At 38.7% G+C, this 25170-nt stretch overlaps 1 protein-coding gene across 3 annotated transcripts in view; it reads left to right on the top strand.

The window, feature by feature from the left end:
* Window positions 1–25170, top strand: part of Etv1 (ETS variant 1) — an 87771-nt gene that overhangs the window by 10242 nt on the left and 52359 nt on the right. For all 3 annotated transcript variants that reach the window (XM_029540876.1, XM_029540877.1, XM_029540878.1), the window contains one exon: window positions 3066–3119. In XM_029540876.1, coding sequence (XP_029396736.1) covers window positions 3066–3119 — 54 coding nt within the window. The remainder of the gene's footprint in view (window positions 1–3065; window positions 3120–25170) is intronic.

Below are 25170 nucleotides of genomic sequence, written 5' to 3' on the forward strand. Positions count from 1 at the left end.
ACAGCTTATCTATACTGGCATATTAAGTTGCAAATAACTATTTTTAGCCATTTGTATAAACAAGCATTATATTATCATTAGATTACTTAAATGATGTTTTATTATTTTATTGCATTTGTCCGCTTTGTGCTACCACACTGGAAGGAAAGTTCATTTTAAATATAAAATTATCTTACTATTTTGTATGTATAGCTACTTAGGCTGGATATTTTTGTGTGAACCATGGGTATGCCTAATTCCCTCAAATATCGGATGCCCTGGAACTAGATTTAGAGATCATGTCAGCCAGCATGTGGGGTGCCGGGAATTGAACCTGGGTCCTCTGGAAGAACAGCCAGGACTCTTCCATTGAGCCATCTCTCCAGCCCCAAATGTTGACTTTTCAAAAGTATATTTTGCACCTCAATATTTATATCTGTTTCGCTCTTTTCTTTTTGTTTTTGTTTTGTTTGTTGTTGTTACTCTGTGTAGATCCTAGATGTCCTGGAATTCCCTCTGTAGACAAAGATGGCCCCAAACTCAGAAACCCACCTGCCTCTGCCTCTCAAGTGTTGGAACAAAAGTTTATGCCATCAAACCGGCCCTGTATCTCTTCAGATTTTAATTTAGAAGGAAAACTACAAGAAGGACATATATTTTTAAAGTTCACAATTTAATTATTTACTTGCTAATATTAAATATGTATTAAACACCTAATTATTTTAGGTATATAAGCATATAATGTAAAGTACATTTCTTCTGTGTGTAACATCATTCTGAGCAGAAAGTCAAGCCTACCCCAATGTCCAAACTACGTTGTCAGTAGCAAAAATACAATGTAAACAACTAAGAGGATGCTAGTACACCTACCTTTTCTGACTCCAGGCATGTGTGTGTTTGTTTGCTTGCTTGTTTTTGAGACAGGGTTTCTCTGTGTAGCCCTGGCTGTTATGAAACTGGCTTTGTAGACCAGGCTGGCCTCGAACTCAGAGATCCATCTGTTTCTGTCTCCTGATTGCTAGGGTTAAAGGTGTGTGCCACTACAACCTGCGTTTTATCAAGCCATGTTTGTTAGAAGTGAAAACAAACAAAAAACAAACAAACCACAAAACAAAACCAAAAGCCTGGCCTCACAAATGCACGGCATTTGTGAATGTGACTTTTCATGAGACGGTGTGGTAGAAGATTGGAAAGAAGAAAGGGTCTAAGATCAAAGTATTTGAATCATGCTTAAAGTACTCAATTTATTGGTTTCAAAAATCCCCTATTGCATTAAGGTGGGTGGGTAGTGGTAGAAGCACTTAAAGAAATTATAGAACTTGCCTATAGGTGGCAAGTCATGAGTCTTTGAGGTGAAATTTATCCAACTTGAAAGTTAATAAACATAGCATCAGCTACTGGTTGAATAAGAAGAAAAACTTGCTTCCTACACAGGTTAATAGAGCAGGTACTAGTTATGATGGGAAGTTATTGCTGGTTGAATTTTATTTGGTGGTATGGAATGGTGTGTGTTCAATAAAGTTAAGTACTGGTATGAGGTAAAAGTGTTAGAGAGGAACTGTGTGATATATACATTTTAATACTAGGCAAGACTATCCTGACACAGTCATACTCTTGTCTAAGATAACATATACTTTATTCATCAAAAAGTTGCATTTGTAAAGGATACTATGAGATAAACATAGGAAAAAAACTATTGAAACTGTCTTTCTTTTTTCTTCATATGACATAAAACTATGTCATATGCAATTCTGATATTGTGTGGATTTTTTTCTTAACTCACTTATCATTAACATTTCATCAGAGAGTGATCATTGTTTTTGTTGTTGTTGGTATGAATTAGACAGAGTCTCAAATTGTAGCCTAGGCTGGCTTGGACCTCACTTTGTACCTCATGCTAGATCTGTATCTAAGAATATTGCTGAGCCTCGGCCTTCCATATGGTAGAATTACATGCCTGGTTAAGACTGATTATTTTAATTGACATTCCCCACACAGAATAAGTTTATTCATTCATTCATTCAAAAACAACTGTCATCTGCCTTTATATGACTTTATGGGATCAAAATTTACAGTATTATACACTAGTAGTAAAGTAATACTATCTAATGAGGTCTCGTTGAAAGTAGATAAGATGACCATTCATTTCATGCTCAGAAAGTTTCTGTTCTGTGTAGTTTATACAAAAGATAGGCATATCTTTGTACTTGGAAACTCAACAATACCCTACAAGATAGGCTATTTCAATGTCCACAGAAAAGGTGATAAACATTTCAAGGTGCAGGAATGGACTTGTGCCTTAATTGCCCCGAATGTATTAAGTCCTCCATATCAGTACCTTTTCCTTTAGTAAAGCAGGAAGTCATTTGACCTTAGGGCCAGCGAAAAGGTGAGATTCTTTTCCTTAGTACAGACTGGGAGCCAGGAAAAGATTTTGCCTGAAAGGAGGCTGTTTTTATTATTATGAAGACATTTGTTAAAATGCATTGTTTTGTTGCATGTGGCCCCAGTCATTGGCAGTCCTTGTATTTTTTTTTTTTTTTTTAAACTTTCCATCTTGCTTTGAACAAGTTTAGGGCAAATGTTTTTAATAATGGTAGTCTGATTTGCAGGAGGTGGAACCTAGCAAGAGAAATCAATTCTATAAATGAGGAGGAATTCATGGGAATTCAAATGAAGTGGGATATCACTTGTAAAAATCCTTGTAGGTCACTGAGATGGTCCACTTAAGCATAGCCCTGGGTAGATTGAAATGCCTTTAGTACAACTCCTGCGAAATGCATCTGTGTACGATGTAGAAATCCTGCACCTTGAATTTTCCATCTCCTCAGTTTCCTTCTAGGAGGTGAAATTCAGAGGGACCACACTTGCTGCCGTGATATTTCGGACACACTCAAGTTTTCTAGTTCTATCAATGGGCCTTTCTTTTCTCTCTCCTATGTCTTGATCTTTTACATAGCAGGCTATATTGGCAAATAAGCATAGGTCATCTAAACAGGCCTTGCTTGACACATCTGACTCGATTCCTTATGTCTTGGCAGTTCCACTCTTAATTTTGTTTTTTAAATTTTCTTTTTCTTCTTCAGCTCAGGTACCTGACAATGATGAGCAGTTTGTGCCAGACTATCAGGCTGAAAGTTGTAAGTACGGCATGACTCATGTCTTGTGTTTCATTTGTCTGTCTTTTTTTTTTTTTTTTATCATTCTTTCTCTTTGGTTGGTTCCACTTCTAGTGTCTGCCTTTGCATTGTCCCAGAGTTGTATTGGGATTGCAATCATGAAGTGTTTTGACTTGTCAGGTTGTGACATCAGCAGGATCCCTGCATGATCTGGGCAAAGTTTCCAGTGGTGGGACAAGGAAAGCAGACTTGTTAAAACACTGGCTCTGTTCTCCATATCTAGTGCATTTTCTTGGAGAGGAAACAGGGTGTGCTGCAACTGTTTATTCCAACTTTGCCAGTGCATTCACAAGGGAAAGTCTGGGTACTGATGGGAGGCAGAGTCATGTAAAATTACTTATCCTGTAAGTTGTAAAAAGATCTTGGTTCGGACATTCACTGGCTAATTGCATTTCTCTATATTCACAAACTGTCACCTGCTTTGATTTAATATTTAGCCTGACGTTTTCAGCTTCCAGGTTGCAGGAGCACATCTGGAAGCAGCCTTTGGCTTCCTACAGCATCCCTTTTGTGTTCCTATCCCTGAGCCTTGCTCCAGGGCCTGTCAGAATGCAGGAAGAGTGATTCATAGACACTTGCCCTCCCTTAATTGCAGAGTGAGCATTTTGCCTGCACAAACATAGTTGCCCCAGGGTTTACTGCTGATATTTATACTTTGCAATTCTAGCATTAACCGAGGCTACTGACCCATGAAGTAAATCCAAAGGAGAGGCATGGTTACTCCTTGTCCCCTGGGGACCTGTTCCGATATAGTTGGTGGATTCACATCTCCGTGGACAGTCTTGGACCTAGTATTCTAGAGGCTCATTTTTCATTGTACATACACTTCTATGATAAAGCTTAATTTATAAATTAGTAAGAAACTAAGAGTGGTAGCAATGAACTAGAATGATCATAACAAAAATGCATCATTAAAGCTATTTAAAATTATAAGTTCTTTCTAAAACTTTCCTTTTCATATTGGCCTTTGGCTGGAGAAAGCTAAGCCTGCAGAAAGTGAAACTGTCTATGGGTAGAGGCCATGAGGCCATGTTGTGAGAGCTGTCCGATATATTATTTACTTTCACTGCCATTTGAATCGCTAACCTGTTTTGTGTGTTCAGACTGTTGGCAGTATCAGATGAGTCCATGTCAACAGCTACAGGAAAGTCTTACTAGCCTACACCTCATGGAAGTCATATTGTAGACCTTGGGCTCTCAAGCTCCTATATTAATACACTCAAGTAACAGATGTTTGCTTCCAGTGTTTGTTATCTTGAGCTTCCCAGGCATAGAAGGTCCTTAGAGGCTTCTTAAGAATAAAAGTCAGCTAAGAGGTCAAAGAAGAAAAGGTATTAAAAACGTGACTTCCAGGTAGGTTGTTTTGTCCTGACAGCTGGTTTGATGCTGGAGTTCTCCACATGTGAAGTGACTCAGTGAAGCTTCATTCATCCAGCAGATGACAGGTTTATAATCAAGTTCCTCATATTATAGTTTGATTTTTAAACTCATTGTAGTAAAATGTAGACAAAACAAACTCCATCATTTTAACCAGTAGATTTAAGTGTTGAGTTCAGTGGCATTAAGTACATTCTGATTTCTGGACTATCACCAAGACAGTTTAGAATTTTCAATTATGCCCAAACCCTATACCCATAATGCACTAGCTTCTGACCCCCTCAGCACCTGCAAACATTGCTTTGTCTTCTTTTTATTTGTACTGAAAAGAGAATCTGATGCACTGTTTGATATCTGGGTACAAGTATTCCATATATCTCTCATGAAACATATTCCTGAGATTTCAACCTTAAGAACTAGAAACCTTCTGTAGAGTCCCCATACTCTCCTGGTCCCTCAGTCTTTCTCCCAACTCTCCTGTAAGACTCCCTGAGGTCCATCTAATGTTTGGGTATTGGCTGCTGAGTGGAGCCTCCCAGAGAACAGTTAAGCTAGGTTCCTGTCTTGCAAGCATAATGGGGTATCATTAATAGTGTCAGGGATTGGTTCTTGCCCATCTAACCTAGAACCCTGGGAGTTGGCAGAGACTGAATAAGCAAAGACCATGTACAAGCTGGATCCAGGCATGCACATATGTAGCAGATGAGCAGCTTGGTCTTCATGTGGGTCTCCCAAACAACTGGAGCAGGGGCTGTCTCTGAGCTTGTTGCTTGCCTTTCTGCCAGTGGATTTCAGGCCCTTAAAGGGACAACCTTGTCTGGCCTCAATGGAAGAGGGTGTGCCTAGTCCCACAGTGACTTGATATTGTATGGGGTGAGGGATGGGAAATTTAACACCAAGAAGGAAGCTTCCCATTCTCAAATGAGGTGAATGTGGGATGGGGGGAGGTATTATTTTCTATCCTGACAGCTGCACTTCTGGAATCCTTTCCAATTATATTGATATGAAATGACTCAATGAGATGTCATTCATTCACTCGGAGGACAAGTTGAACTTGCAGGAACAACAACAAAAAAAAAAAATCAGGAAAGGAAATGGTAGAAAGATGACCTTTCTCTTCCCACAATTCAATCAGGAAGAGTGGGCCTTGCATAGATACCTTTAGCTATTGTTCTTATGAGAATTTTGGAGGTCTCTAGTTCTTTCTATTCTATTTTCCTTTTATTTTTAATTAAATTTATTTAATTATTCTCTTCACAACCCAATATCAGCCTATTGGCGGACTTCATATTCTTCTTTGCCCTTCTTGGCATCCTCTTGCTGCCTTTGTCTTACAGAGTTAGTGTACATCATCTTATGTCTCCTATCTATTGTATTAGAGAATTATAGTTTTGTTTATTTTGTTTTGTTTGGTTTTGTTTTGTTTGGTTTGGTTTTAAAGAAATCTGGTATCACTATACAGCTTTGGGCTAGCCAGGAACTCAGAATGTAGACCTGGCTATCCTTAAACTCAGAGAGATCTGTCTGCCTCTGCATTGATCATGCTGGCATTAAAAGTGTGAACACCTTTAATGAGATTGTGAATTTTAGGATGTTCATCTTAAGAGTCAGGGGCATGTCATGTTACAGATCATCATAAATAAGACAGTTATCCCAATCATCTCAATTTTACTTTGACCAGCAAATATTGACAGCTTAATGAGACCTAGAAATTTAAAAATAAAATATATTTATACAAGAAACCTATGAACAAAGAGTGAATATAAATCTAAAATGGCCTAATACAAATCAAGGTAAGGCATAGTTTATTTTAGGTTTTAACTGACAAAACAAACTTTCATTCAGCTGATGCTGTCCAGCTAATTTGAGTTGGTACTAAGGAGAGAATAAAAGGAGAGAATAAGGGAATGATTTGAAGAGAGGAATAAAGTATTTGGGCTTAGAGTGAAGAGAGGACTTCTAGACTTCTTCATAATTAAGTTGTCAGATAGCAGAATGGAGAGGTTGGACAGTCTCAGAAGTGCTTTTGTAGATGCTTGATTCTTTTCTTCTGGGGATGCTTAGAGGGTCAGAAAGAATAGAGAAAAACTGGTCCCTCCCCCATGTGGCCTATCATATCTACATTGACCTAGGATGAACATAGATAATTGAATTTTCTTACATACCTCTATGAAACAAGATATTTTTTCTTAATTTGTCTTCATTGCTTTAGTCCTTTGATAGAGGAAGGTTGGCCAAATTAAAAGCAAAAGTTTATTCAAGACTTTAGTCACACTGTAGAACACCCATGGGTCTATGTCATATTTAAATACAAATAGGTGACAGAAGAGAAGTTTCGAAAACTTCGGCCAGAGATAAAATGATAACATTTGGGACTTTCTAAAAATATTTTCTGGCTTGTCTTATTTTTATTGACAACGTATTTGAATTACAAATCTGGAGCCCAATGTTACACTGTGGCTGGCTAATTTCTGAGAAATTTTAAAATTTGAAGCATAGGCACTAAAACAAGTAAAAAAAAAAAAAAACAAACAAATAAATGAATTCATTCCAAGAAACAAATGATTTGAACACATACTTTGTTTTGTACCATACACGTTTCATTAACTTAGAATTGTTTGGAAACTATATAACCACTTTAGTATATACTTTACCTTTAGTCAGAAACTAAATTTTCAAAAGAGGGACTTAAAGCATAAATGTATGGCTAGCGAGATGTCTTGGTGAATGAAGATACTTTTTTGCCAGGTCTTATGACCTAGAATTCCCCAGATACACAGGGTGGGAGGAGAGAGCTGACTCTTTCTCAAAAGACCTCTACATGTACTGTACATGCAGGTACACACACACACACACACACACACACACACGCGCGCGCGCACACACACACGCACATCACAAACACGTGTGCGCATGCATGCACGTACAGGTATGTGTATGCACACACACAAACAGAGGGATAAAACACAGAGAGAATCACTTGAAAAATTATTTATCTTTTCAAAGTATACATAAGTTTGCATATCAGCTGAACTTTTCATAAATACACATGCAAAATTATATCAATTATCTATTAACTCATATTTTCAGTGCAGTCACATCACAATAGTCTTTTAAAATCCACCCTTCCTTTTATTGATCATGCAGCCGGGCTGCACATTAGCTCTCTAGCCTGTTTCTTCTCTAGGTTACACTCATCACTGCAGTCTTTTCTCTGTAGGGTGCGCAGGATGGTCAGGGTTCATGGTTACATCTCACATTCTCCCAGGATGTTCCCAGGACTCTGGTGCAGTATCAAAAGGATAGACCTTGAAGCTCTTCTCTGCCTTCTTACTCTCAAAGGGACAGAGGAATGCAAGGCAGTTAGAAGGGTGGCACTGTAGGAATCATCTTGGCTTTGATATGTTTATGAGAGTAATTACTTTCAGCCACTTCACTTTATCTGATATATGTAATAGAATACTCAGGGACCACGAACACTAAGTTAAGACCAATCAGTGTGCAAAGATTCAATGATTCAAAAGCCATCACTACATAGTGACACCTTCCAGTAAATAAAAACCACAACAGTGGGATTTTCTCAGGCTTTTTCAAAATTCAGAACAACACTCACTTTGAGTTTTTTTTTTTTTTGGCAGCAGAGGGGGACCCTCTGTAAATTACTGTTAGAAATCTGCTTCTTTTCCTGTCTTTTTTTGGAGGGCAGATGCTATGGACTAGACTAGTGGCTTGCACACAGTTTCCCATAGAACTGCATCCTAGGCCCCTTAGGTCTACTTTCTAATAGGTCATTGCAGACTCTCAAGACGAATTTATTCTGTGTTAATATGATTGGAATATTCCACTTACGATGTGTATTTCTTAGCTTTTTGTCTTTCTACTAATCTACACCTTCCTAGCACACACACACAGTGAGACCTTTGTAAAAAGCTTAATTCTTAGAATTGGTCTTGACATATTCCTACTTTGACAGAATTAGGGGGGTTGTCAAGAGGATTGGGGGTCTCCTTTCACTGCTTTTGGCTGTAGAGAGCTCTGTTACTACAGTTTTAGACCAGGTGTTTGTTAGTATACTATTAGCTCTGTCTCTCTTTTATTTCTTCCTCTCCTTTATTCTCCCTTCTCTCTCTTTCTCTAAATGATTTTGGTGGGGAGAGGCAGGATTTCACTGTGTATCTTGGAAGAGCTAGAATTTCCTGTGTAGAGAAGCCTGGTCTTGAACTCAAAGACTTCTCCTTGCCTCAGCCTCTCTCCACTTTTTGAGACACCCATAAGCATATTGCCCTAGTCAGTCTCATTTCTAGAATATATAATCTTTCACTTGAGGTCGCATGTCTGAGGTCTGAGTCCTAGCTCTCTGGAGGACCTGAGGTCCCATGTGTGAGGTCTGAGTCCTAGCTCTCTGGAGGACCTGAGGTCCCATGTGTGAGGTCTGAGTCCTAGCTCTCTGGAGGATCTGAGGTCCCATATCTGAGGTCTGAGTCTTAGCTCTCTGGAGGCGTCGGCCTCTTTGGTCTTTGGTTTGTTGTTGTTACTTGGTTTGCTATTGCCATTGCTGTTTATTCTTTCTTTCTTTATTACAATTCAGTTGTTTTACTAAGGCAACATAGATAATATATAAAAGGTTTTGGATACATAAAATCATTCTCTATGCAGACAATTCCTTATCTCACATCCCTTTGTAGAAATAAACATGCCTTTCCCCCTTCCTCTTTAAAATTGAATGTGTCTAGGTCTTTTACCTTCATGTCTGTGCACCATGTGCTCCCAAAGGTTAGAAGAGGGCATTGGATTTCCTGGGAGTTGAGTTACAGATATTTGTTAGGAGTCATTGTGGGTGCACGGGATTGAATCTGGGTCCTTTGGAAGACCAATCAGTTCTTCTAACTGTCTAGCCATCCTTTTGGTTCCCTTTTTGTATTTTCCCTTTTGCTGGGAAGGGTGTTTTATGTTGATTTGTGCTTTGAAATGGCATAATGCGTTATGGGTAAGGTGTTCTGGAAGGAGCACAGAGCTGCTTGAGCAGGTGTGAGCATGTTGAGAACCTGTGGGATGATACCATCTCTTGTCAACCATGTTTTTTCTTTCCCCTTTTCCTTTTGCATTTCTTTATCCATTTTTCTTTTTTCAAGGGTGTAGGACAGGATCTTACATAGTCTGTGCTGGCTTTGAACTTGCTATGTAGTCAAAGATGACCTTAAAATCATAAACCTTCTGCCTCTACTTGCCAACTGCTAGGATCAGAGACATTAACTACTATGTCCGATTCTAGATTGTATTTATTGCCTGTTAAGATAGACAAAAAGAAGTGTTTTGAAGTTTGTTCCTTTCTGTAAAAGGTAGGAAATTCTAGAATGGGGCCTCGGAATCACTAAGGAATTATTTTGTTACTCCCATGTAGGCCTAGCATGGAGAGTGTAAGGTTAGATGTTTTGCCTACCCTGTCATTTGCTTACTCAGAGTAAAGACAGAAGCCTCAGTCTTTTGCAGTGAGCTAATGGTCCCTGCTACAAGATTATATGTGTATCTAGAAGTTATACAACCAACACAGCCAGTTGCTAACAATATTAACTAAATATTGTATCATCCTTTTGTTGTTAACACAAGACTAGAGAATTAGAAAATGAAGTCTGTATAAGATATTTTTAAGTGTTTCTCTTTTTGAAATATTTGCTTTACTAAAAGTATATTTTCTAATCCCTAAGCATATCTTTTCTTTATGTGACTATGATTTTCCATTTTGAGAGTCACTGATGACACCAGCATAGAACCATAGACTCCAGCATAGAGTGGCTGAACAGTGAACACTCTATGTTACTGAGAGAGAAGCAAGGCAGTGCTGCCCCCACCCTACCGTGAGGTTTTCTAACCAGGATTCTGGTTTATAAAAGAGCTATCTGCCGTCAGTGCAGGGGTGTCCTGTTTGTCTCCACAGAGAGCCTACCCTACACACTTGGAAGAAAGAGTGAAGTCTTATTTTGGTCCTTGGTGGTTTCACAAGAAGTGTATTTTCTAATCAAAGTAGAAAACCTAACGACAAATCTCTAGGCACAACGTCCCGATTGTTCTGGATCTATCTCCTCTGCCACTTTGAAGCTAAACTAGGCTGAGATGAGGAGTTCTTAGGTGGGAAACCCGACCACAAATGCTGCCTTGCAAGAATTTTTTCTTTTAAGTGATATTGAGATGCACTGAGTCCAAGAGAAGCAATATCACTTTCCCCTACCTTGAACATGCATTTAAGCTTGGTTTACTTGTGGCATGAAACAGAGCTCACTGGGTTCTTAGGCACAGGCCACATTTCTATCCTATGACAGCTTTGCCACACTACAGGACATATAAATGCAGCAGACACATGTAGAGAAGTGCACGACTGAATTTAAAAGTGGATCTAAAGTGGGGAATGACTCTGAGAAAGAATTAAACTGGACGTATCGGTGTGTGCCTTTATTCCCAGACCTTGTATTTGGGAGATGAAGGCAGCAAGACCAGAATTCCAAGGTCATCCTCGGCTATATAACAAATCCAAAGCCATACTGGCTACATCATTCATTACTATGAAATAAGTTACTAGAAACTTTCTTTAGTCTTGGTTTCTGATGTATTCTCTAGAATGTAACAAACACATTTGATCTTATCAGTTTCTTTTTACTAAGGTGGATAAGTTAGATAGAATCCCAAGATGAAAGCCAAAATGTGAATCCAGACTAAGCCCCTCACAGCTCTGAGGTTAGCTTTTCCTTATAGCTAAACGTTTGCAAGTGCCTATTAGCTTTGTCTTTCCCACTGCACTTTCCCTTTAGTCTGTCCTTGTTGCAGCCCCATGCCCTGGAAACTGACTTCTCAGACCTGTTCAAAGGATGGCAACAAGGCCTTTCCATGCTTCCTGCCTATAATTAGCAACGCATTAGTTTAAGAAAAGCAATCAGTGCCATCTTTAGTTGAAGTTCACTCAATATTAAATAATCATGCTCGTATTCAGAGAGCTAACTTCTTAGAGGGGAAAACAGTCTAGCTGGACTAGAATGTGGAAATCGCTTCGCAGAACCAAATGTTGTAGTTTTTTGCTCCAGAGCTTAATTATGAACAGATAGTATCTGATTCAGAGTTATTTACAGTTGTATGTCATAGATGATATTTATTAATATTTGAAATTTTTTTACAAAATCTGTAAATATTATGAAATCAGATATAAGTTGGATGCAAAGTAGACTGAGTATGTAAACATATTTATGTAATTTCGTGTGTTTGCTATTTCTTAGGGAATTTTATTTGTTGTTTTGTTTTTTGTTTCTTTTTTTTTATTTGCTTGTGTTTTTCCTATCTTACATTTACTATAAGAAATACCTACTTAGTTTCATGGCACATATTTGCTTTCGTCAGTTATTGACGTTTTCACTGAGATTTGGTGCTGTGACTCACTAAGTCACTATTCTGGGCTTGATGTTGTGCTTTTTAGATCTAAGGACTTATACTCCAGCGAGTGCTATTTGCATTTGACCATAGCTGGGGATATTATTAGTTATTGACTTAGTTATTCATAAAATATTGTGTAATGGTTAGAGTAAAAAATCCTGTTTATAGAACATCTGGTGAATGTTTAAACAGAAATAAATACTTCAGTGAAATGTTTTTGTATGCAAGTTTTCAAATATTATTTTATTTTATTGAAAATGAGTCTCACTCTAGTCCTGGTTGGCCTGATACTTGTTATGTGGATCAGGTTGGCCTGGAATGTGGAGAGATCCACCTATCTTTGATTCCCTGCTGGGCTTAAGGTGTTAATAAAGGCTGGGATAAAGGGATTAATGCCTCTGTGCCTTGCTCAAATAGCATTCAAAAATGGAATTTAACAAAGAATCAGTTATACTGTAGATAACAATCCAGGTCATTTAAACAACATGTGATTCATACCTGCCTATACTTATACTTTGCAATAATGTTACAAATGATTTTTGATCCAGTAGGATGTTTTGAATTATGATGACTTCTTCCTGATCTCTTGCATTATAGGGAAATTTCATATTTACATTTCATATTGCTGTTGTTATCTTACTGAGGATTGAGTTTAGGGTCTTATGCATGTTAGGCAAATGGTTACCCATGGAGCCACATACCAGAATCTAACCTAAATTGAGATGATAACATTCTTACATATGTAGTCCATATTCAGCTACATACCAGAATCTAACCCATATTGAGATAACATTCTTACATATGTAGTCCATATTCATAGTATGCCATTCTGTTACTTTAAAATATAAATACTACATTTTAAAAATGAATAAATTTCTACATTCCTTGTTAGAGTCTGATGAAGCCAGTATGGCTTTGAATTTGTTATCTAACCGAAGATGACCTTAGAATTCTGGTCTTGCTGCCTTCATCTTCCAAACACTAGGTCTGGGAATCAAGGCACACACCAATATGTTCAGTTTAGTTTTTTTTTTTTTTTTTCTACAAGATTCTGGATTGCTTTGCTGCATGTGACAAGTATTCTACCATCTGAGTTCATGCCTTACCATCTTGTAAAATTTAGTGTTACTTGTATTGCATGAATTTACTTGTATCGAGTACATGCTTGTAGGATTGTAGTCAGTACAAGTGTACAAGGAGTTCTATAAGATTGCAAGTTTGTTTGGAAACTATGACTTGAGGTCCTCTTCTGTGCCTGGCTTGTGGTGGACAAAAGATCTCTACTATAACAAGATAAACTTAAATCCACCCCTACCCATTTATGTTATATCACGTGAAGGGTACTGTCTATGCAGAGCAACTGTTATATATTTATCTTTGGATCTATTTCTATATGCAGAAAATATGCATATTTCTTTTTTTTTTTTTTAATTTTACCTTTATTTCCACAAAGTACACCTTGTACACAGGTGTAGTCACAGGGTCTCCCAGCCAAAAGCCCAGTGTTTGTGACCCTAACTCTTTGTCTTACACCAACAATTATCCTGTGGATTTTAAAAGATTATACACTGCAGTTTGTAGTTGCTGGGTTTTTTGTTTGTTTGTTTGTTTTGTTTTAAGTTTTGAGGGGTTGTTTTGTTTTGTTCTCCAGAGCTGAGGATCAAACAGGGGCCCTGCCTGTGTATGTGGTGCAATTGGCGAATATGTTACCACTAAGCTACACCTCGACTCTGTTTTAATGTTAATGAGTGCTATGTACAGAATTCTTTTCTCCATACCTTAAGGCTATGATTGTTCTTTAATGTCAAACTCGGTAGCTTCTATGTGCCATCACATGGTTATAGACATCCTGATTTTACTCTTGTTTTGATTGGCTTCTTGTGGATGGATCACATCCTGTTCATCATTGTCTGAATCATATTGTCATAGGTCTTCCTGAGTATTGAATTGAATCGAACTGAATGACTAACTGCTTGGGTAGTTAGAATTATCTTTTCATACATTCAAGTACAGGTTGCTTTAATTGTCTGTTGTCTAATGCAAATATCTGCTTTATGTTTCTGTTTCGTTTTCCTTTGAGGGATTATGGAGACTGCACATTTGCAACATTAGAACTAGACCCTAGTTATTACATTAGAGCCCTCTAATAAATATTAATTGATACTCTTATCTGAAAATACATTTCTCAGCAATGTCTATTCAGTATGAATACTGAGAAATTACTTGACATTGTTCTTGATTTATTTAAAGAGAAATTCAGAGAGCACAAAGCATGTGGTAAATGGCATCATGCAGCTTGGCTCTCAGCAACCAGTTGCTTAGGTAATGCTAATCTTCCTTCTTGAACCACCAGACCTTAGATCACCTACAAATATCAAAACTATTTCTACCTTCAGAAGAAAACAAAACAAAGCATACATGGCTACAGCTATGAAAATTGCTCAATGGTAGAGTACCATGCTTGGGTCCTTGAGTTTAATTCCTGGCAAAACACACACACACACACACACACACACACACACACACACACACACACACACAAGTAATAGTTAATAGTGATTGCTCATACAGGGCATTGATACGTTTGAAAAATCTTATTAAGGTCTGAAGGTTTAAAAGAGGCTTAGAGAGGACAGAAGGAATCTTCTAGCAGGTGATAGCCCCTGGAATGATATGCTGGGAACTCATTTGGCTTAACTTTGTAAAGGAGATGGAAAACTGGGTGTTTGGAAACAGCAGCGGCAGCTGTCATCTAGGAAGCTTGTCCTTAGCTTTCACTCTTTCAGATTCGTCTCTTGTTTATTCATAATATGGAGGACCTACACGAAGGCTCCATGTGTTTGCATGCTACTAAGGGGCAGAGGTGCTGGTTTCTGAAGGTGAAGAGATCTGTGTCAGCTATGGAAATAGGAGCTGCAGCAGCAGAGGCACTAAAGAGAATTCTAGAGGGCACAGCTTTGAGATCCCAGCAGCATGGAGGCTGAGTCAAGAGGGCCACAAGTACAAGATTAGCCTGGGTTTTATAGCAAGACTCTGACAGAAGCAATCAAGGAATAGAATTGATATCAGGAACTGAGAGAGAGAGAGAGAGAGAGAGAGAGAGAGAGAGGGAGAGAGAGAAGAAGAAGAAGGAGGAGGAGGAGGAAGAGGAGGAGGAGGAGGAGGAGGAGGAGGAGGAGGAGGAGGAGGAAGAGGAAGGAAGGGAGGGAGAAATCAACAATCCTGTTGGCATTCACGAATTCCTGATTTCTAGTAAGTCAGCTTTCACTAGAGCCCAGAGCTTCAGTTTGAGATGATATTACAAGTTAATGACAGCAATATTCTACACTTAAAGATGAAATATGAAATATGAAGTCCATAAGAGTTCTTGGGGTCTCTCTGATTTTAAATGTGTGTGCTGGAAGAAGAGAAAATGAAAACTGTGAACCAACACACACTTTTTTCCTTCAAAATTGTTTGTGAAGTTGGAATATGATAGTGCACATTTTCTTGTTTTAAAAAAAAAGTTGTTTTTTATATTCTGCTGTCTTAGAAGCACAAAATACAATAGACGAAAAGACGAGCCAATGCAGTATATTACTACGTCCAGCTCTCTTTTTAAAAGATCTATTTCAATTATATTATATACACAGGTAATTCTTAGTTTACTGTTGTTTAGATTGTTCACATTAGCTGTGATCATGATCCATAAGGCCGTGTAAGGTTCTGGACAAATCTGGACTGGATGCACGCATCCCATCCCCTTGTCTTCCCTTTCCGCCCTGAACTTTTCAACACTGACATTTAGGGCTGAGGTGTAAGAGGCTGTTCTTAGGATTTCCTCTAGCTGCAGACTTGCCAGCAAAAGTTCTGTCAAACACTATCAAGACCTTCGGACTCATTTAAAATGACTCCTTCCTGGAAGATGTATAGATAACCACAAAGTCAACCCTTAGCCCTGACCCTTCCCCTTTGAAACTGTGGTCATGCTGGGAAGAGAACTTTTATCACTGTTTGAGGTTGTTTTTCTCTGTCCTCGTGGACACAGCAGCTTGACTATGTAGATTCACTATGACTTTCCAGTCCTTGACACAGCGCCGACGATCAGGTGATGTAGTTGTCTCGTGTCTCAATTCACAGTCCTGAAGTGAAACCGAAGAACATTGTTCTGTTTTGCTGGATGTTTCTGCCTGCCTTCGACTTCTCCTGTTGTGTTTTCTTACAGGATAATCAAGCCCCGTTTTCCTTTCTTAAAGCTCTACTTTCGTCCACTGTTTTATTGCAGATTAAAGGCTGGTACATTAGAAGGTTATCAGTTAATCAATAAGCTTCAGTCATGCCATCTTGTGATGAAGATATCCATTGATCAAAGTGGAAATTTAGGCCCTGAGCTTTTAAATGGCAATCTCTGAAGGTTAAAAAAGTGTTCTTGTGGAATGTACAGGCCTGTCCCAGTATTTATATTCAAATGGTAGGCATGAATTTATGCATATGTATAATATACACAAACCCATATATAAATGCCACTATCTGCATGTTACATAAAATTGTATTCACATATCTTTTTTGTTAAATCTTTATCAGCAATTCTTTCCACATTGTGTGTGTGTGTGTGTGTGTGTGTGTGTGTGTGTGTGTGTGTGTAGAGCAAAAGGAGGAAGCAGAGGAGGAGGAGGAGGGTAGGGGAAAGAGAGAGAGACAGAGACAGAGACAGAGACAGAGACAGAGACAGAGAGAGAGGTCTTACCATAAAGACTAATTAGTATTGTAATATCTTCTAAGCCCCTTGTGATTACAAAACAGGAAAATATGCTTTTATTCCTATGATCTATATACTTAAATGAACATGAATGACAATAAGAATCATCATCTTTATTTTAACAAAATTCAGAATGTTCTTTAGTTACCTTTATACTGTGGCTTTTGTTTAAAGAGAAACAACTTAAGCCAATTCCCTCCACAGTGCCAGGCATTGAGTACAAGGTGCTAGGAACACTGTCCTAGCATTTAACACTGACTTTTGGCCTCTCCTCAGCACCTGAGACGTCATGGAGCATTTTCACATTGCATATCTGTTTATTTAGCCAAGTGACCTTGGTAGGTAGGCATACTTGTCAAGACTCACACTACTTCAGTGTTTGTCACAGTCTCATGACAGCATCAAGACTTACCCCACGTTATTTTCTTTTCTGTACTTTGAATCAGATTGCTACATTGGCATTCACTGAGTTGTTATTAATGTTTAAGTGAGTGGGATATACAAGAGTGTTTCGGATACATGCATAGATGCATGTATATACTTAAATGCCCATACACTGCAGTCAAGGGAATGGAAAACAAAAATGCATTTTCTTATTTATAGGATTCTTCACCAAAGAACAAATTAATGCATATGCCGAAAGCAAGGGTGGAGTAGACAGCATCCTATGTTCCTTATTAACCTATGAAAATCTCTACCCTTGTGCTTTGAATTGGAGAGATGTGGTTAAGTCCTGTGTATGCATAATTTCAGCTTCAGGACTCCTGAATGTTTGCTTAACAAAATAATGATGCTCCCAAAAGGGAATTTTAAAATTTTAGGTTGGACCCTGTTTATTTTTGGACAATGTATAATTATGCCAAAACACTTGTTAGTATTTGCCAAAATTAATTGAATGCCACCTTTGTTATCATATTTTATCTGAAACTGCTTTTAAAAGTTCTTTTTATTCTGCTACAAATAGTATTGATGCTGTAGACACTAGAGCTATAATTGCCATGGTTTCCCCCCAGGGATCTGAATCCAGTATCCTGACCCTGTACATCTTTGTTCAGATGTCTGTTGTTGACTAGATATGTGGCTTGGAACAAGCAACTTAAGATCATTGTGGGTCAACTCTCCCCTGTATAAAAGGACTAAGTGCTAACACTGTTAGGTGACTCACATGTAAAATGAGAATATATCTGTGTGTTTCTATAACAGAGTATGTGTTTATATAAAAATCTACACATGTTTGGCACATAGCGGACACCAAACTTTACTCCTGTATAAAAATATAGTGCCCAAACTACTTCAGTCACACTCTTCCTATTACGTAAGTGCACTCGCTGTGATCAGCTTGCCAGTTTGCAGTATATGTTTTGCTTGCTTGCTTGTTACCATGCTCAGGATATGTGTGTACCATTCCTAGACCTTAGGACACACCTGCAAATACTGCATCATGGTTGCCAGGACAGTGATCCTCTCTGTTGATCACACTAAGCAGCTCAACGCATAGTCACTGTGGCATTGAGAAGAAACTCAGATAGGCAGCCTCAAACCTATCTACATGCTGATCACAGGAATTCATCAATAGAATGTCCAGCTAGAACCATTCTGACACTTGTAACACCAATCCCAGTTATTATAGGACCTACTAACGTCATATGTTTCAGATTATTAATACTGGTTGATCTAGGACCTGCTAATTTGTGAGCCTAGTAAAATTGCTTACTACTTCAGTGTTTTTTGTTGATTTTGAAATTGATACATTTATTAAAGGAAAATGTGTTGATTTTTAAAAATTAAGATGCAACCTTTATAAAGCAATGCATAATAATTATAGAGTTCACTCAGCCTGAAGAAAATTTTTTTTACCAGTTAAATAGTAATAATCAAGATGAAGAATGCATTAGAAGGGTGTTAATTTTATGATCATTTCAATTTAAATAATAAAAATTCCACAGGACTTTTGCTGTGATACTATGTCACCAAGGCTGTACTCAGTTTTACATGCAGCCTCCTTGAAGCCCATTTAACAATAATGGGCTGCTGAAACGGATGGCCAAAGATCACCCTTGTAAAATAGATACTTCCTCGGCTGTTAAGACTCACTGTGCTTCAATAGGACCAGATGTGTTTGACCGAAAGTATCAGGGTGATGGTTCTGAACAGAATCTTAGGGAAGATTAAGAATCACAGGAAAAGAATTTAAAACTGAGGTTTCCACAGTTGGAGTCTACGTGTTGAATATGTTTAGGAGTAGATGCTGGTTTTTCTGCCAGCCAAACGGAGCATCTAGCATTTCAGGACTGTTTAGCATTGACATAGGATCTTGAAACAGCTACTAGCTTAGACTGTGACATATGTGGCAGTACATAGTGATACACAGTACATAGTCAAACTTAGCTCTGGACCACCACTGCTTCAATTTTCTAAATGAAAGGTCAAAGTAGCTGGGTGGACAGGAGGAGTGAGGGGCTATATTTTGACAAGGTTTTAGCACCTAGTCTGGAAAAACTCAGGAGCCCTGTGGAAGTATGACACATCAGCATTTGTTCAACAGGAATTATTTTGAAGGTCAGAAAATTTTATAAGGTACATTAATAGCAGTGATTATTTAGATAGTAGTGATACCAATGCTACAGTCAAAAAGAACGTGAGGTGATTGTGTCTAACTGATGCAGCAATCAAAGCCTTTGCTTTGTGATGTCATTCCAGATCTACATGTGAGTAGCATCTCTCCCCTAGGTTGGTGTAGTTCTCACTGGAGAGCTGCTCCACTCCTCCTGAAAGGGAACGAGATGGAATAGCAAGTACTCCAAAGCTATAGAAGACCCTGCTTGTTTGGTTTGTGTGGCAATGTAGTCTGCACAGGGTGTTCCAAGTGGTCTCTTTATTATATTCATGGTTGCCAATTGTACAACAATAATAACGACAACGACAATGTGGTTTTCTCAAGCATTTTTAAGCCAGACTTAAGTCATCACGTTTTAGAAGGTTTTGGTTTTACTTGCATGGTTAGAATCCAAAATTAAATGGTTGCTCACTTATATTAGAAATAGTTCATATGTAAAATATTAATATATAATAAAATATTACACACACATCCTGCTTTCAGATGGCATTCTGAGAAGCTTGAAGGAAGCAGGGAAGTATGTTGGGAATATTTAAATAACAGGAAGGTAGGATATGTTCAGTGATTGATGGAATTCTGTGTGTCAGGCTCAGTACTCCTCAGCTTTTTCTTTGGTGGGTTTGTGTGCCTGTACATGTGTGGGTGTGCCAGGCCTCATAGATGTGTGCATATACATGTGTGGGTGTGCTGGGGCTCACAGATGTGTGCATGTGTGAGTGTGCTGGGACTCACAGATGTGTGCATGTACATGTGTGAGTGTGCCAGGGCTCACAGATGTGTGCATGTACATGTGTGGGTGTGCCAGGCCTCACAGATGTGTGCCTGTACATGTGTGGGTGTGCCAGGCCTCACAGATGTGTGCGTGTACATGTGTGGGTGTGCCAGGCCTCACAGATGTGTGCGTGTACATGTGTGGGTGTGCCAGGCCTCACAAATGTGTGCGTGTACATGTGTGGGTGTGCCAGGCCTCACAGATGTGTGCGTGTACATGTGTGAGTGTGCCAGGCCTCACAGATGTGTGCCTGTACATGTGTGGGTGTGCCAGNCAGGCCTCACAGATGTGTGCCTGTACATGTGTGGGTGTGCCAGGGCTCACAGATATGTGTGTGTGTGTACAAGTGTGGGTGTGCCAGGCCTCACAGATGTTCAGAGGGAGTTGTGGGAGTCAGTTCTCGCTTTCTACTATGTTGCTTCTAGAGATTGAACTCATTTTTTCAGACTTGGGAGCAAGCCGAGCCATCATGCTAACCTCCCTCTACTGCTGTAACCTTGGCAAGTCACTAAATGGTCTTTTGATGGTACTTCGGCATGTTCCAAAGGGGCTAAGGGTAGTAAGTGTAGAACATGGATAATTTTGTCCAGAGAATTCATTATTAGCACAATTATGATACTCACAATAAAACTCCAGCATAGATTTATGGTACAGAAATTGAGATCTCTACTTCGTTGGATTTTTATTGTTATTTTTTCCTGTTCAAAATACCAATATAAATTGGAATAGTTGAGAAAGGCCTCATAGAGAAACTGAATCATGCTCTTGAACTACAATACAGGCTCATAAAAGATTAGAAATGACAGGAACCAGGGGATTGACTACCCATTATGTCCATGATTGCTGGACACGGAGAGTTCTTGCTTAGGACTCACTGGGTGTTAGATGTTCATACCTTAAGATATCTGATTTTTCACAGTAATCTAACTTTTAGTGGAAGCTGTCATATTCTTTTAAAAATTTTTATTCTTATTTATAATTTTAAATATTTGAGACAGGGTTTCTCTGTGCAGCCCTAGCTCTCCTAGGACTCACTNTGTCGACCAGGCTGCCCTTGAATTCAGAGATCCACCTGCCTCTGCCTCCTAAGTGCTGGGATTAAAGGTGTGCGCCATCACTGTCAGGCCTTTTTATTTTTATTTTTTTATTTTTTTTATTTTTGAGGAAGAAAATGATGTTACAGAGAAGCTATATTTGGGTTCACTATGGCCAGCTATAGGTCTTCCTCAGGAATATACTCCCAGAGTAAGACTGTCAAAACTGGGTTTTTAAAAAAAAAAACAAAAAACAAAAAAAAACAAAGGTGTTTGCTCAAGGCAATAAGTAGTGCTAGCTTGTGTTAGGATGGAAGTAGAAATTAGCTCTTCTTGGTATAGGATTTTTCAAGATATTTGTGTTTGCCACTCATTTTGTTAATGAAGGGAAGCAGGTCTTTGGGGTGGCTGAAGACCAGGTGTTGGTGCTGCCCAAAAGCAAGCCTGTTTCCTGTCTTTCAGAGACAATAGACACTGTGTCTGAGTACACCCAGACGAGCGGTAGACAGTGGGGAGAGGCAGACGGAGATTTGTCCCTGGGAATAAATCAGATTCTATGAAATAGCAAAAGTATTGTCCGATGTAGTTGGAATTCATTTGATGAACAAATGAACCTGGAACTATCTCAGGACAAAGTTTGCTGTCATGTACTGAGAAGGCGAAAGAGGAGAGATAAAACCAGAGAGTTTCTTTCAAGTGTACTTTAGTATATCAGCACATCTGTACTCAATTAACCACCTTTACAAAAATACATATTAAAGAATTAATATACTTTGGGTATTTCCTACATTTTTTTTTAATCTGGTGTGATAATTTGAAGAAATATGCACTCGCTAAAATTTATGCTTGTGTAGTAAGGGAAGAGAAGAAGTAGGCTCTATTTGACCTTTCGTCCCCTGCACACCCTCAATTTACAAAGCTCTATTTACTTCAAAGAGGCCAGGAGGAGAATGCAAAACAGCCTATTATGTTTGTGATCCTAGGATTGTTTTGCTGCTGGTATCCCTGCTCTTTTTTCAAAGCTTATCTTCTCTATCCATTTTTGATTTGCACACTTGGAAGCAGAGCAGAGTGCTTTTTTGTTTTCATATTTTTTTTTGATTTTCTTGAAACTATCAGTTACCACATGGACTGTATAAACACCCGCCCCACACCTTGTCTTTATGTGCTAATATAAGAAGCTGGATCCGTCAACTCACTCCAGCATTTAATTCACCTAATGGGCCACTTACACCTGAAGTGACATCAAATGATTCTCTGAAGAGTGACATTATGATTCTGGGGGAAAAGCAAAAAGGGAAATGAAGGGGGAAATCCATTCTATATACAATCTCCTACATCATTCTATGTTGGTAAAAGAGAAGGCTACTTGTCATTGGCATTCTCTTTGATCACTAAATTATAGGAAAATAATGTGCCTGCAGTCGTGATCTGTAATAGTCGTTATGGTGTCTAATTTAGTATTTAAGAGGCTCAAGTGGTTAACTTTAAGCTTAAGTAGGTCAACATAGCAATAAATACATAATTTTGACAGTTTTAAAGGAGGCAGCTAACCATTAGAAGAACTTTTTGTTTGGACATGCCACTTAGACTTTATCTAATAACAATCAGATCTTAGCATTTTAAAGTTCACGAGCTATTAGTAACTAATATTTATTTGAGGGAAGATTTTTAAGAAAAGGAAGTCAAACGTAGAAGCTGTTTTCGAGTTAGTGCCTCTATACACTGAACAGCAGAAAATCTTGCCTTGTGAAAGGACTAATGCTATATGTGTTTTCATGTTACCATAAAACAGGCCACGCAAGAGAGAAGTAAAATACCTGTAGTTTCAAATACCCTTGTGTCTGTGGTAGGGTTTTATATTTTTGATAGCTCCTGGATATGGTGGCTGCCTTGCTATACATTATGCTCTAAAGTCTGTGTTCATAGTTATCAAATCAAAGTAAGAACATACATACATACATACATACACACACACACACACACACACACACACACACACACACACGCTGGACTTTTGCTGTGAAGTTCAGTTGTGTGGCAGGCGAGATGCTTCTGTTCCCCTCAGATCTGGCTCAGTTCCTTATGGTTCCTATTATGTGGAGTTGTCCTGTCCTGCAGCCTCAAGGGACTCGTGGGCAGTTTATCAGGGAGGCTCCAGAGCAGAGCAAGAAGCCCTTAGACTAGCCTCTGAGAAATTACATCAATAAAGTATAATAAAAATTGTAAACGTCGTTTTCTGTACATTTTTTGGAAGCACCTCTGATTCTATAAATAGAGCAGGAATTGAGTCTCTCTGTACATTCAAGTAATGAGTGTTTGGGTAATACTTGGCTATGTACTCTAGCTATTCCAACAACTACACAAGATATCAGCGAAGTCAAATACTGTAACTTTGTTTACATATATCTTATTGTTAATCGCTGTAAGATACTGAAATTAGAATTAAGGAGCTAAGTATCCACGAGCAGAATCCTTATCAGTAACTGTTCATTTTCAAGATTGTGAAGGTAGACAAGAGTACTGTCTGAAACCACTCCTGAAATACTGTAATGTGACCTGGTTCATTTGCAATTGTAACTCGCTGCTGGGTCCACTTTAAAATGAGAGATACCATATTCCAGCCTCAGCTTTCTTAGAGGCTAATATGTGTTTTAGCTATGGAAGTGGGATCTGTGTATTTACTGACTGTTTACACTCTGTTCTTATAAAGTTTGTAAAGTCAGATTCTTATGTAAGTGTCTTACCATGGTGTTTGCTCACTGTTGATCTCTCTGTTTTGGCTAAGCTCATCCAAGTCTCTTGTTTGGTTTCCTTTATCAGTGAGTTTGACTGTTTGCTTCCTGTTTTATTTCTATAGTGTGGACTTGTCAGTAGAGACAAACTGATTCGGATGTCTCTATGCAGTAGCTGTAACTGTTTATCACTTAAAAAAAAATGATAAAATGGGGAAGGGTCTGATTGGCAGAAGAATGTGCTACTCTATTCTACTCTATTCTTATGTATCTCACAGTTCTTCTTTTGGGGGAGGTCATTCTTTAGTTCATGAGTTTGAGACATGCTCATACTGTGTAGCCATGCTGTCCTCAGACATGCAGACATCTGCTTCAGCTTCCTGAGGGAGTGTGTGTGTGTGTGTGTGTGTGTGTTTGTGTGAGAGAGAGAGAGAGAGAGAGAGAGAGAGAGAGAGAGAGAGAGAACACCTTCCCAGAGGCCAGGGAGCTAGGAGTGCCCTTGGTTTTTGTTGTTATTTTCGTTTTGTTTTATTTTGTTTCTTTGTTCTGTCTTGTTTTTGTTTTTTAAAGATTTATTTAATTTTCTTTTATGTGTATGAATATTTCACCGAAATGTATGTCTGTGTTCCACAGGCAAGCTTGGTATCTATAATAACCATAAGAAGGTATCTGAGCCCCCGGAATTCGAGTTACAGACTGTTGTGAGCACCATGTGGGAGATGGAAATGAAACCCAGGTTCCCTCCAAGGGCAGCCAGTGCTTTTAACTGCTAAGCCACCTCTATAGTTCTGCTGGTCAGTTCTCAGACTAATAAAGTTACATGAAAAATGTTTCAAGTGGGAAATATACTTCATGCTAAAGCAGTTCTATAGGATTGGCGTAAACACATGCAGCAGCGATGTAAACATTACAGAGCATTTTGCTTCATTCATTCTTATTATATTTCTATTATGTAGTGTGCTCTCACGTGCATGCCATGGCACAGATGTGAGGTCAGAGGACAACATGAGGGAGTCAGTTTCCTCCTTTCCCTACATGAGTCTTCTATAGAATTAAAATCAGCAGGCTTGGTGGCAGGTGCTTTTGCTTGCAGGGCCCTCTGAAGGACTGTCCTTCAATTTTATTTTAGGATATAAAGCATACATGTGTTAAATTAGTAGCGTTTCTTTCTTTCTTTGTGCGTGTGTGTGTGTGTGTGTGTGTGTGTGTGTGTGTGTGTATGTGTGTGTGTGTGTGTGTGTGTGTGTGTGTGTGTTAAATAAAATGCACACAGAATACTTACCTGAGCCAGCATTAACAACTGGAACATGGCCCAGGTGTTAC

The sequence above is a fragment of the Mus pahari genome, chromosome 7 (genome assembly GCF_900095145.1).
Source record: "Mus pahari chromosome 7, PAHARI_EIJ_v1.1, whole genome shotgun sequence".
In the NCBI taxonomy this organism is placed as follows: domain Eukaryota; kingdom Metazoa; phylum Chordata; class Mammalia; order Rodentia; family Muridae; genus Mus; species Mus pahari.